Source organism: Lissotriton helveticus, chromosome 7, assembly GCF_964261635.1.
Source record: "Lissotriton helveticus chromosome 7, aLisHel1.1, whole genome shotgun sequence".
NCBI lineage: Eukaryota > Metazoa > Chordata > Amphibia > Caudata > Salamandridae > Lissotriton > Lissotriton helveticus.
The window spans coordinates 1,707,406,681-1,707,421,878 of NC_136068.1; the positions used below are offsets into that span (position 1 = coordinate 1,707,406,681).

Below are 15,198 nucleotides of genomic sequence, written 5' to 3' on the forward strand. Positions count from 1 at the left end.
GGTGTGTTCCTCCCTGGGGAATCCGTAGCGTTTCTCCTGAGGAATCCTTTGTCTTATTTTTTGATGCATATATTATACCCGATGCAGGTATAATGTAGCGCAGGGGTTTCCAAAGTGACGCATGTGCCTAGATGGGTCTCTTTATAAATATGGAGCAGTGTGGCACATTTTTTACGCCGCTTCAGTGTCACAAAAAACGGAGAAAGGCCCTCCTAAATAAGGCCCATAGTTTTTTTTAATTAAGTGAAAAAAACTAGGGGTGAATGCTGGAGAAAGACAGGGAAGAAAAAGAGTTAAAAAGAGAATGAGGGTATAGAAGGTGGTAATCACAAAAACTGGAAAAAAGTGGCACTCTAGGAATGGGGGAAGCAAACTAAGTTCAAAAGTATTGAAGGGCGAATGGTGTATTTCCAAAAACAAAATAATGTGAGATAGAGGAAGTGACAAGGAATGTGGAAATAAACTGTGGAAAAATGTAATGGACGTTTGCGGTGGAACCCAGTGATGTGGGATGGGAAATGGGGTGAAAGGACAAATTGTACATGCAAATCTCGCAGGAAAAACAATAGATAAACACCGTTTTTAAGATCAATGCCGTTATACGTTAACAGAAGCCTACAAAAGTCAATCTGGATAAAATACACAAGATAATTTGGTTTCTACCAAATGAAAAATGCAATTCATCTTGAAATGATCGATTCAAAAGATTAGAAATTTTAATCTTTGGACACATTTTTTCTGAGAAATGATATCCAGCAAAATTAAGCTACCAATTTCTACCTGCAAGTTTAATAATATCAGCCCATGATGATTAAATGTTAGAGCATGGTTATAACTTATATGTCTTAATAAATTATTAGACTAAAAAGAAGAACAATTGCTTTCGAGACACACACTGCTGATAGGTGGGGATGAGTTAGAACCTAGGGCCAGATGTACGACCCTTTTTAGCAGTCGCAAACGGAACATCGGGGCATTTGATACTGCTAAAACGGTTGTTGTGTGTATAAAACCTATTTTGTGTGTCAGTAACCTATAACCGACTCGCAAAATAGGGTTTGCGAGTCGCTATTAGGAAGAGGCCAGCCAAGGGCGTCCCTTCCTGATAGCGAGTCGCACTGGTATGTACGAATGTTTTGTGACCGTAAATGCGGTCACAAAACAATCTCAGTTACACCTACTTCAAGTATATGGTAACCCAATCACAGATGGAAAGGGGTCCCCAGGGGACCCCTTCACTTTTGTGTTGGGCTGTGAAAATATTTTTTATGACCAGGCAGTGGTCTCACATACCATTGCCTTCTCTTAAAAAATGGAAGTGAACCTTTTCATTTATCTTTTTCAAATGCATTCCATTTTGGTTAAGGGAAAACGGGCTGCTTTTAAACACAAACTGCTTTATTCAAAAAGCAGTCACAGACATGCTGCTCCTAGCAGGCCACCATTCCTGTGAGTGCCGGCCATTCCCAATGGGTCGCAAAGTGCTACCTCCCTCACGAATATCGATGAGGCAGGTCATTTGTGACCCCATGGGAATCGCTAAATGTGCTTGAGACACATTAATACATTCAGTTTTGCGAGCCGCACAAAATCGCAATTTGCAACCCGCAAAATGGAATAGTCGCACATCTGGCCCCTAAAGTACTGGACAATAGTCCACAGGGACATCATTATTGCTTAGCTGTGTTGTACTGTGTAACACTGTTTCATGTGCTGTTTTTTTAAGATTAACACACAGATACTGCAATGTTTACTGGTTTTCCCTATGTATGTCTTTACTCTGCAGACATGGGAAACAGAAAAATATACTTACGACAGAATGTTCCCATTCTCCAGGACTCCACCTGGCCACCTGCTTCTTGGCAAGCGGCGACATAACTTGCCAAGGTCTGGCAGAAGGTTGCTTGCCGCCCTGAATAAAAGCAAGAGTCGTAGACACAGTCTTCAAAGTAACCCTCAGGGTCCACTTTACTGTGGCAGTTCCGGAAGGGGCCATCTTTCTTTACGAGGACTCCACAGTCGGTCCCACTTGACCTTTGGCTGTCCTTCATGTCCTGTAGGTTTGGACAGGTTGGTGGTGGAGCACCCACTTTGCAACCTGGTATGTCTCTAGTTTTCCAGCTGTCTCCAAAGGCAGTAGGGGTTGTTGCTTTTTCTCCATTTTTGAGGGTTAGATCATTGGTCTTGTCCCCATCGAAGTCTCCACAGAGGCCAGCGACAAACCCTGCATATGTTCTTGGAAGCTTCATGGTGATTCGGCTCTGACAGTCGAAGGTCAATGTTATTCCATTGTCGCTTTTCACAACCACATTGGAGCCCGCCTTATACATGCTCACTTTGTCATCGTCGGTGTGGTAAGGTAAGTTAATTCGCTGTGAATTCAGCTGTGAATGATAAATAATAGAGAAATAATAATTTATCAGAACCTTCCACAAGCAGTCCCTGCTCTCCACCACATAATTATCATAGCTAGAAACACAGGCTCTGGGTAGTTTAACGAAGGAAAATGGATTTTCCCCAAAAACTAGATTACTATGCATTCAAATGCAGATGGATTTTAAAAAACAGATGGTAGAGGATCAGAATAAAATCACAATAAAATAAATGTATTCATAGTCAAATGAAAAACATATTAACAAATACAACCCACTTGATCTGGCACTTGTTCACACCATGGTAGATATATGATATACTAAAAAGGGGAAGCAACAATGTATTGAATCATAGTTGCAGTCTTCATTGATATTGATGTAAGAAATATAAGTATTTCACGTCTTCTGCGGATTGCGATTTAAAAATCAACTCAGGGCAAAAATAAATACCATTTCCTGAATTATTTAGTTACATCATCTTCATGACTATCAAACTAAATATAATGACTTTGGTAATATATATTTACTTAGGATAGCCACATTCCCCTTCAACATTATAGGCTAATTTAGCATTTAATTATATACTGTAACAAATGTTCTATTTATTTCTTTGACCTGGGGCGTGACCAACCAGCCAAAATGGTGGACGTGAATTAGTGTCGTTACCACTGCAGCCTAGGTGTGAGAGGCTGCACTTGGGGGGCATGGAACACATGTGTTTGAACACCCCATAAGTTTCCCGATATGATGACCTGCTCGGACCTGCCATGTTCCAGTCACTACAACTGTTTTTGATGCCTGAACTCATTGTCAACTTTTCTTTACTATGTGCCTAGCCATCCACAGCTAACTCTTGACACCAGCTGCACGTGCCAGTCCTCCTTAAAGGGGTGTCTGGCAGTCTGGGCTTAGGAGCAGCTGGAGACCCCTCCCTGTGCTGCAGTGCACTTAAATAATATGGACGTTCTGACACTACGTTGCAAATAGCGAGTGTAAATCCTTAGCACAACATACTCCTCCTATGTGCTGGGAGCCATTGCCTGTGTCTACGTAGGAACTTTTTTATAATTAGAGGACATGGAAATTGATCCAGAAGGTAGATATGTGCTGGCTTAAAGGAACCCGGACAATCTGCCCATAGTACTGGGTTTGATTTACGCTCCCAGGACAGACCAAGCTTGGCATTGGGCCTCACTCGCCACCACCCTCACTCCATGCTTGGATCTCCCCAGGGTCCTGGGTGGTGTTGTCAATGCTGTCCTTTATGTCACTTTAGAGTTATAATATCCTCCCTTTCAGGGAACCCCTGCCGTCCGCAACACAGCAACACTTTCCAATTGGCTTTATCATTGGGACCTAGCTCCTGGCTGGTGGACGCAACACCCTAGGGTGAAAGAGCACTCCTTGTTTCCCCTGCCCAAACCTCCATGTTCGCCTTGATCATTTTGTTTGCCTATCATCTTTCTAAGGACAGTACCTTACTGCGGGTTGCATCAGTACTCTCAGATCACAACCGGTTAATGGCACACCTTGCCTGGGGAATGGTGCCTATCTTTGTACCCACCTAGCAGATACAACTACTGTGGCTAGAAGATGAAGAATTTCAAGAAACACTACGCAAGGCCACTGTGCATTACTTTGAAGCAAATAGTGGCTCAGCCTCGACCAGAGCGATTGAATGGGAAGCTTACAAGGTGGTTGTACATGGTGTTAAACTGCACACCACGATCTGGGCATGCACATCTCTGGAGTTATACTTGCAAAGGACTGAGACGTTGATGAGAGATATCATAAATATAATGGCCACTGCCCCTGACCTCTCTAAATAGCTTGAACGCAAAAGAGGTGAGCATGCCAAACTTTTGGAATGGCTGGGATTTCTGCTGTGCTTGAGATTGTGTGCCTTTTGCCTGCGTCACTCCGATTCTATGGCCTGCTATTTTTGTTTGTTTTATTCCTGCAACAGTTCTCTCATGTAACGTAACTGGTTCTATTGTACAGTGCTCTGACACCTTCGGGTAAAGTCCGCGCTTTATAAAAATGCATTAAATAAATAAATAAATAAAATGTAGTCTGACAGACAAGTTTGATGGTCAACTCACCTTATCCCTCCCCATGACCTAACATCCTCTATACACTCTGTCAGTTCACACGTATTCACACAACACAACATCAACATGACGCTCGTCTGTCGCTACAAGGACTTATACATGGTGGGCCCTTAGCTGAGCCCAGCAACTTTACTTCATCTCCTAGAGGGGCTAACAATTCCACAAAACCTTAAATGCCATCATATCAGTCAAATCCCCAATCACTATACAAGAAATACATCAGGGGATTGGCCCACTGGAAAGCGAGAAGTCCCATGGCCTAGAAGCCCTACAATAGGTGCATGCCACTTATGACTCCCTCCCACATCATGTGAATTGGTCATTGCCTCCATACTTAAACCCAACCTTGACCCCACAAACGTTGCTTCCTATCGCCTGCTATCTATCCTTAATATGGATTATAAAATCCTCAGTAAAATACTGGCAGATGTTCTTCTCCCATACCTTATGTGACTTATTCATTGTGACAAAAATGGTTTTGTCCACTATTGTAGCACAATATAATATACAGCACTTATATTACATCATGTAAGGGGCTTCACAAACATGGCCGGAGTTGACCTGTATCTCTATTAATCTGGCATTAGCACTGGCTTAGTTGGGATTATATGTTGGCAGCATTAAAGCAATCCAAATGGCACCACATATTCAACCTCAGGAGGAAAACAACTGATAACGAGCACTTGATAGTTCTGAACACCTCCATCACATCAGCCTCTTTCCTTGAGGACTAGAAACAAGATGAAGTGAGTCCCCTCAAAAAACTATCCGCAGACTTAGCAGAACTGAAGAACTGTAGGCCCATCTCTCTGTTTGCTTTTTCAGCCGAGGTTCTCAAGAAGGCGCTCAACCAGCAACTCACCAACATCTTCCTGGACCCCTCTCAATCTGGATTTTGCACCAACCACAGCACCAAGACAGCCCTGATCGCAGACACAAACAACATCAGGGCCCTCCTGGACTATGGCAAAATGGAATCTCTCATCCTCCTGGACCTCTCAGCTGCCTTTGACACTATCTCCCATCACATCCTGATCAACATTGTCAGATTGCATGGACTCAACATCATCGCCTATGCCAACCAGCTCATCCTCTCACTGTCAGAAGCCCCCTCCACCACTAGAGCCAACTTCCACAGATGTATGATGAATGTCACAGACAGGATGAAGAACAGCTGTCTCAAGCTCAACACAGACAAGATAGAAGATCTCATCTTTGGTAACAACACCTCGCCATGGAAAGATGCATGGTGGCTAGTGGAACTCGACCAACAACCACCGGAGAGACTATGCCGGCAACCTCAGCATCATTTGGCACAGCAAGCTGTCTGTGAAGAAACAGGTAGACGCAGTCTCACCCACCTGTTTCCACACCCTACACATGCTCTGCAAGATCTTCAGGTGGTTTCCAGTCAATACTAGAAGGACCGGCACCTAGGCCTTCGACAACAGCCGGCTGGACTACAGAAACATACTGTATGTAGGAATCACTGCATGCCTCCTGAAGAGACTACAGACAATACAAAGTGGCAAGAGACATCCTCGACTTCCCCAGAAGTACCCACATCACACCACACATCAAGAAGCTACACTGGCTCCCAATCCAGAAGAGGTGTCAATTCAAGACGCTGATCCATGCATACAGAACCCTGCACAACAAAGAACCAGCATACATCAGCAAACGCTTGTCCTTCCACCAACTGACCAGACACCTACGATCTGCCTGCTGCTTGCTGGCAGACACCCCCTGGATCTGCCAAACCAACAGTGGAAGATGCTCCTTCTCGCATCTAGTGGTCAAAGTACAGAACAACCTTTCCCCACACATCAAAACCCCCACTCCAGAAATTCAGGTAAGGACTCAAGACCTGGGTGTTCGAATGAACCAATCACCAAGCAGCAGCTAGCAACTCCAGTACCTTGCGAACCTCACTGTTTATTTGTAGCACTCGATAAATAACTGATTGATTAATTGAAATGATACAGCCTTGGCCCACGAATACTGCAGTGGACCCAATTATTATACTCCTCCCCCTCTGCCAGGGTCAAGACAGACTAACACTTTTCTGAATCACATATTATTGCATGTGGCACCGGAAAGTGGTGCCCACTCTCCCTCCTTTTTTTTTGTTCCAGTGGTAAAATCATTAGCGATCAAACTATGAATGACTGCCGAAGACGGGGTAATGCTACTGGAGGATACCATACACACCACATCCCTATACGCTGATGATATGTTTTTGTTTCTGCACTCCTTCAATACAGACTTCGAGCACCTTGTGGTTATACTAACTGCCTTCCACACCCGCTCTGGTCTCAGGGTCAACCAGACAAAACATTATTTTTCCCACTGCGCTAGGGCGTTCCTCCCCATGAACCCCCTTTTGGCCATGACCACCTCCAGTGGACCCCACACTCCTTTAAATATCTTGAGACTAAATTCTTTCAAACTCCAGAGGACCAGCTTGAAGGCAATCTTGGTGCTACGATATGCATCCTTTGGGCCCACGTAGCCTTTTAGAAAATGCTTCCGCTCACAATAATGGGGCGCATAGGCTGCTCCGAAATGGCAGGTCCTCCTGCACTTGTTATATCATTTTGCAAACCTACTGGTTAGAGATGAAGTGCTGTGCAGTGCATGCGCAGGGACCCAATGTGCTGGGTGTATGTGTGCTTGGGTTAAGTACAATACATGAAGGGTGAAGAATTATAGTGAGTGTGCATACTGGCAGTGCGTGTGCTTCAAAATAGGCACACCCTGGTTGATATAGGAAAGCTCCAGTACTTAACAGTGTGGCAGACTGAGTGTATATACTGAATGCATGTGTACTGGTGAATGTACAATGCTTAGAGGTATTTGTGCTGGACAGTAAGTGTGCTGGGAATGTACACTGAGTAACTGTGCCTTCAATGGTACATTTTATGGAGGCCTCTGGGATCCATTTTTGGAAGCCGAGGTGTGTCTGGTGAAGACATGAGGAGGAGAAGAATCACCCCCTGACAGATCTGTGGATTTCTGCATTCCTGTGAGCTGGATGGGAGAGAGAGACTCCCCATGCACACTTCAAAGCTTGCTCTATGATTCAGCGAGAAATCATGAGAAATAGTTCTGCACACATCTCAGAAAGGAGATGGGGCTGATAGGGGAATCATAAAAAGTGGGGCTGGGGCCTCGAGATTAACCTTTTGATGCACATATCATTGTAGCTCACACCTCCAGGTGGGAACTCTAGTCACTTCCAATAATTGTGTTGTGGACAAAGAACTTTGGAGTGATGCATGTAGTGGTAGACACCTTTCATGAAGGAAGATGGAAAGAAGTGCCCACTTCAAAAGAAGCAGAACCCCCAACATAAAACTTCAAGGGTTCAGACTCTAAATTACATTTGGTGTCTGGAAAAGGAGTATTAGAAGGGGAGGTTGAGGCTCTGCAAGACTTCTGCCTCAGACTACGACTGAGGGCCATTGCGTGCTAGACTCCCTACTGGGTGAAGGGACATTACCCAGGGAAACCAAGGTCACCTGCCTTGGAGCCTGGAGCACCATCGCCTGCCTGTTTGCCAAGACCTGTGTGCCTTGTGAGGAAGAGGAGAGTGTTGTAGGGTGTGAGGTCCAGAGAGGAGCTCTTCTGGGAGGAACCCCTGAGCAAGGTGTGAGGAGAGCAGCTTTGCACCCATCAGGTCTTTGCCCATGTGCAGGAACAGTTAAGTGGCCCCTGTATGCAAGAGGATGGCACCTGTGATCTCAGCCGTATAAAGTATGCCATCCGGGATGCACCAGGCCCGCACTGCTGCGTCCCAGTGACCCAATATGCCAGAAGGGGTCACTGCTGAAATGAATGGCGCCAAAGCATGAGACTTTTGTCTGCCATGTTTAGGGCATTTGGCCCCAAAAGTCTGCAACCGATAGTGAGCAATGCGGTAACCCCATATGCCAGAAGGGGAGGTCTGTATCGATGTGGTCAACTGTTTAGATAGTGGCCGGGAAAAGAGGGTTATTGTTGCCGCTTTTCATCAAAAATGTTATACAGCAAATTGTAATCCATAAGTGGCGTGATCAGCTGCTGGTGAGGTGTTACGGGTAAAGACCACACACCCGTAGACATGCAGTTGCATATTGAAGATTACGCCGCACTCCCAGAAGTGCGATTGTTCAGTTCTTTATGGCAACAGCAGTTTCCTAATGGTACCACAACGCGTTTCAACTTCCGTCTTTGTCAGCTGGTAACAGTTCTTGTGTCCTTTTTATTAACAACATCGATGAGGCTCGAGTTAGAAGTGGAGGAAGGGCGTGGAAGTGAACAGCGATATTTTACACTAATAAAGATGCCGGAATATTGAAAATTAACATATGGGAGAGTATAGAGCATTAAGACTTGTTCAAAAAGCACTCAGCAAACAATCATAACATATTCAAAACTGACTCCCACATGTACCAGTATTGGGACTACAATTCCCAGAATGCCTAGTACTAGACTTAAGGCATGGTAATTTGATGCACCCAAGAACTGTTACCACCTGACGAAGACGGAAGTTGAAACGCGTTGTAGTGTCATTAGTAAACTGTTGTTGCAATGAATAACTGATCATTCATTTCATTTAATTCTTTTCTGTTTGTCCTACATAATAAGGTTAATCATTCCCGCCTGCTGCCCCTGCTTTTGAGAACAACGCACCTTATTGTCAGGGACTGAACCATAAGATATACTGTTGACTCTCCTGTTTGATTCTCCAAGGAAAGGGTGACGCCTACCAGTAGTCACAGCAACACTCTGCACCTATCAGTGCCTTGTTAAGAGAGAAGTAAAAAGCACAAAGGGTAGAAACCACTTTGGCAATCTTATAGCTCTTACCTGGAGATGAAGATTAATTCAGCAAAGCACATAACTCCCTCTGACATCAGGCGAGAGGAAGAGGTCAGGAAAGAATATCCGGAAGTAGATCCAGTAGAAGTTCCAACTTCGAGATGAAAAATCAGGAAAAAAAGAGTAGCAAGGAGTTGGATAATAATATGAAATATAAGAAAACAAAAGTGTTGTTGATGTATCCTTTCCATGGAAATGTCATCCTTAATTGGGATGTCAGGAGTACCACCCTGAAAAAGGCAGTTTATAAGGCTTATCTACGTCCTTCTGCTAAAAATCATGGGACCGTTTAGGCAGAGTCTGTCTGCCACCCTTCATCAGTTCGTGGAACTCCCCTTCAGGTGATCGTGAGTGCAGAAATGCAACTGTGGCCTACATAGTAGGGCCACTTAAGCATGCTCTGAGTGCTCGTCCAGCAGTCTGCTGCCTGACTGCTGAGGCATGCATGTCTTCTCTGAATGCTTGCAGTCTCTGGTGTGTTCTCAGCAGAGATCGGGCTTTGCATTGGAAGTGTCACTCATTATGAAAGTTTACACTTAGCATTGAAATTGGACAAAAGCAGCCTGACAATCATAGAAAAATACTCATCTGGGCTGATCCAAAATGGGTCTGACACTGTCTCATAGCAATGAGCGGAGGCTTGACACAACGAATTCAATTACTGAAAGGGGCTGACCCAAAGCTGTATATTCAGTTTTTTTTTAAAGAAAATGTTCTTGGCTACCACCAAATCTAAAAAATTGGAAATATTGTAGTTGAGTCAGACCTTTTTATTTTTTACGTAGTTTTATATAGCGCGAACATGACCAGGTATCGGGTATAAGAGCGCTATATATAGCAGCAGTTGCGTTACGTGAGAACATATTCATTTTGTTAGGCACGGGGGCTTATTTACAAGCCACTTGCGCCACTCTTACGTCACTTTTACCATGTTAAAAATGACGCAAAAGTGGTGCAAGGGGCTTGTAAATATGTCCCGGGGAGATTGATTTGCCCAGAATCACAGGATATTCAGCATCCTTGCCGAGACGCAAATCCGGTTCACCAGATTCGAGGTCGACCGCCCTAGCCGTTAGGCCAACTCCTCTCTCCAACCTGTGCTCTTTGCATCTTACTCTCATCTCGTGTGTGTTTACCTGCTTCTGCGGTAGCTTTCTACACACCGAACATCCTATCATCTGCCCAAGAGTTGCAGGGGATAGTGATATAAATGTTGGCAGCCGCCTGCCGGCGAATATTAATTAATTTCTGATGCCTGCTGGTTAGAAAACCGGCCGAAGGAAAACAGTGAGTGCAGCAACGGTCGTCAGTCAAGTGACTGACCGTCAATTGCAGCAACCGGCAGGACTCTGCCGCTGACCGCGTGACCCGCGGGGGAGCATGGGCGGGACAGCGCTTTAGTCCCAACCGGCAAGCTCCAGCCGACACCGATGGGGCGCCCCCCCGCGTCCACCATTCACCGGCCAGGGAAGGGCCTACCTGTGGGAGGGGCGAACCCGCTATATAGTTACCGCGGTGGCCAAGGCTCGGCCTCTTTCCACCTCAGTCCGCCCGCGGCTCAAGCGCTGTATCCAGCTCGAGCGCTGTTTCGTTTCGTCGCGGCGTATTCTCCTGCTAAAAGCCAGGTATGTGCCGCTCTCTTCCCTCCCCCCCGGCTTGTCCCTGGGCATGACCAGGTTGTACGAGGCCCCGGTGGCGAACACACGGGGGGAGGAAGAGGTGGCCACGCTGGTTGTGTGTGCGGGCGGGCGCACCTTTGAGGAGCACGGGATCGGGGCGGAGGGGGGATGTTCAGCTGTCCCGGGCTAGCATGCACGGCCTCGCACGTGGTCGGGACACCGTGCAGGGAGGTATTGCTGACCTTAAGTGCCCCTCAGTGTCGGTAATTTCTTGACTCGACCGAGCGTGGTTCCTGCCCCCATCTATTGCTGCCTCGTGCGATCGGCTCAGGCCATGCCGGCGCAATACAGTTGGATTTGATAGAGTAGGAATGGCGGGGGGGCGAAGATGGCAATGGCTCATCACCCCTCGCCACCATCTCCCGGACGCAGCAGCAACGGGCGTATGGCATGTTTGATCCGTGGAGTGCTCGCCCCGCGTGTCGAGGCACCGGATTCGACCTCCTTGCACCGCGTTTGTAGTAGCTGATTACCCTTCGACCTTTGGGCCCCGGTGATTTAAAACAGACTGTGAACTATGTGACCCAATCTCTTCTGCTGTCTCCTCCTCCTGCGATTTAAAGGTACTAAGGAAAATGTATCCTTAGTAAATCATGTCAGCTAAAGACTGGCTGTCTCTGATCATAAGGGGTTCAGCCTACGCCATGCTAGCTCTCCCTACTTCGGGCTCCCATAGCATGCACTTCTCTTCAGAATGACGTGCCACCCTTAGTTCTGTAAGCCCCGGATGCATCCAGTTCAAGACTCTGTGCCTCGTCCACGTACGGGTCCTCCTGAATTTCGGGTAGGACATGTTTTATAACTTAATATCATAAAAGAAATAAAGAGGCAAAAAATATCAGCAGATAAGTATGCACGATTTTCAATAGCTAACGCCACATACTTGTACCCTGACAACAAATATACCTTCAATATACACAGAAGTGGAGCTAAGAATGGTAAATCTATATTTCCATATACGCACTTCCCTTAGGATATGTTGGACTTCGGTATTTTGGCTACAGTAATAAAGTATCACGATATTCCAGACGAAGGCTCATCGTTCATGGATCTAGGTATAGTGAGGCTCCCACGTTTGTCAATAACTGTCTACGATGATATCTCCCTGTAGCACACCTTGGTTAACTACTGCTCAAATATCAGCTGCCGCAAAACGCATTAAAAGCAACAGGGCGCCATGGCTTTCGGATTGCTTTGCTAAATTACGGGACCCATTGCCAGACGAACTCTGGCACATTTGGCACTTTTGGGCAAACGAAACCTGGCTATTTCTACAGGCTGTTTAACTTCATCTGATCCCCTGGCTGCTCTATGTGGTCTAGCGCCAAGAAGCCTACGGTGAGCGCGTATTCTCTAACTGCCAATAACATGTCTATAACATAATACTCGCGTTACCCATCTCTAAAGAAGTGGGATTAGGCCCTCGTGGAGTGCGCATGCCCTATAAATAAATATCATATTCGACACCACTATTTCATAGTAAGTGAGTAGTAAAGCAGCAATTGCAGAACGAACTTGGTCCATCTAATTTTGGAACATATTCAGAAACATGTATCACCGGTTGCAGAATGGCATTACTTTTCTACATATCGTCTTAAATTAATATAGGCAGACCCCCCAAAAAACAGATTGTTCAGTGGGTCAGATGTGATAGCTGTGCAATATGTGAAATTTAAATTATTGAGCTTGCAAGAGGTTTTCACATTTGATTGTTCAGTGGGTCAGATGTGATAGTTGTGCAATATGTGATATTTGAATTATTGAGCTTGCAAGAGGTTTTCACATTTTGTTTGTACAGTTGCGCTGCTCTGTTCTGCCTGACCTGCAAACAATGAGCCTCAGTCTTTCAAAGCAAATCACTGGGTAGCCACCATTGGCTGAATGCCACCACCGTGTAAACGATCTCATTCGCAGCTGGGCCTGGTCAAAACAACCACAAGGCACGAGATGCTCTCAGCCTCTGTCGCCACGCCCACTACCCGCCCTCTGTCTTCAGCTAGGAATAACAACAACACTCACACGCTTGTGAGGGTCTGTATTTACAGCGGAAACCTGATATTTACCACCTCTCTGGAATCCCATAGGAAAGAAGTATGGTGTGTTTGGAACCAATGCACATTACTTGTCGGATCAGGTATCTTAGATAAACGCTAGTTTTCTGTCTGGTGTGTATACACCTCTGCATCGGAGTTAATGAAACGCACATTTCTCATGGTCGAGTTGGAAGTTATTGAATCCTGAAAATAATGCGGACGCGAAGTACATTCCCACCCTCGATAAAATAGAACTGACAAATGTATATTCTGCAATCATTGTTCAGTCTGCACCGTTCAAGTTATATAGTCTGAAACGGATCGAGTGTCAAATGCAAATGGTCAAATAATTTATGGAAATAAGCATACCAAGCGGCGTTTTAAACCACGGAAACAGCACCATATATGACTAGTGTTGTTGCCAAGGAAGGTCACCACAGGGATCATGTTAAATGAGAATGTTTACTATAGCAGGTTTCATCATTATTCAGACTAACCTTGTAGGCGCAGGACAGCCCCTTACAGAGAAGGAATTTGTTGTAGCACACATATATTTCAACTATGGTAGTTAAGATTCTGAACACCAAGTACCCTAGCAGGAGTCACAGCCACTTCCTGGCCCTCACTGTAAAATCAATTATGCAATGCATGATCGGCAAACACGTCATCCTGAGTGGGGCATTCCCTCATTTGCTTGGGGTCAACTTTTTATTAATTTATTTTATGTATGCGTTTTTATGTAGCGCGGACTTGACCCGAAGGAGTGAGAGCGCTTCACAATAGGAACAGAAAACGACAGGTGAAAAACTTACAAAAACAGACGTTAAGTTACAGGAGGTAAAAGTGACAATTGTGAGCAAACAAATACATGAGGTAGCAAACAGTGCATTACAGGAGGAATAAGTGACAAGTGTGCAGGTTACAAGAGTAACAAAGTACAATTAGAGGTAAAATACTGCAATATATGCTAGACACTCAGGCACAAGAACAAACGTTACGTAGGCAATGGTGGCACTTGTGCAAGTATCAAAGGCAAACAACATGTGAGAAGTAGCAAACAGTGTGTTACAAGAGAAGAGTGGCGTGTGCATGTTACAAAAGAGTACTAAACACAGGTACAAGGATAATACTGTAATAAATGGCAAACACTCCACAGGGACTTAAGAGAGGCATGCCTTTGACTTTGTTCACTCTACATATAAGTGCAGGCACTGTAAGATTGCCAGATGTCTTTGTCTGTCCCTGTACTTACCCAAATAACGATTTGTTTAGCACTATTTTATTTCTTATAGCACTACTCTTCCCAATGCAGGATGGCAGAGCGCTTTTAAGTAACATCACATTATACATGGACAATACATTGCGTAAGTGGGTAATTACAGCAGTATACATGATGTGTTACATGAGACGGCGAGGTATAGGAGTCCCTTATCCTTCATAGTCCACGGTGCTATATTAGAAGGATTCCAGTTTTGTGAGCTGCAAGTAACAAGCTACAACAAATACTAATCAGTCATCTGCAGGATACATGATGTGCTTTTCACTGGAGGCATTAACCTTATGCCAGCGATATCCTTAACATTTTGTGATGCCTATCGTGCTAGCACAATGCATGTAAGATAGTCATCGTGTCAATCAGCTTTCGATTGGCGTCCACATGAAGGGTGGTAACCATAGGCATGTTGCACTATTACGACTGTAGAAACTGTGCCCATCTATTTTCTCCCTTATCCGTGTTTACCAATATTCTGCTAGCACCATCCATATTAGATTGAACATCGGAATTTGCTTCAAATTGGAAATGGATCTAGCAACAATGCCACATTTAAACCAGGAATCTGGAATGACAATTGATGGTTAAGATGTATCTGCCAGGCCGTGCTCTAACCATTCCAAGTAATGATCTTGCAGTGATTTGCCAGGACATTCACTGTCATAATTATTACAGCTACTGTGCTCACGCAGCAAGGAAATAATTCTGACTACAGGGTAACTTTCATAATCCCTTCACTTTGCTTGGACGAATATCACCGGTTTTCCATGAGCATCAGATACAATAATGCAAATTGTCACTTGCCGATCCCCCGTATACTATTTCCGGATGAAAACAGCGAACGCATTGCACATTAAGCAAAAAACT

The 15,198-nt window shown here is 45.0% G+C and overlaps 1 protein-coding gene across 1 annotated transcript in view; it reads right to left on the reverse strand.

Moving 5' to 3' along the window:
• The window catches only part of LOC144770674 (IgGFc-binding protein-like), a 334,107-nt gene that overhangs the window by 140,122 nt on the left and 178,787 nt on the right, over positions 1-15,198 (reverse strand). The window contains exon 16 of the mRNA XM_078655389.1: positions 1,814-2,384. Coding sequence (XP_078511515.1) covers positions 1,814-2,384 — 571 coding nt within the window. The remainder of the gene's footprint in view (positions 1-1,813; positions 2,385-15,198) is intronic.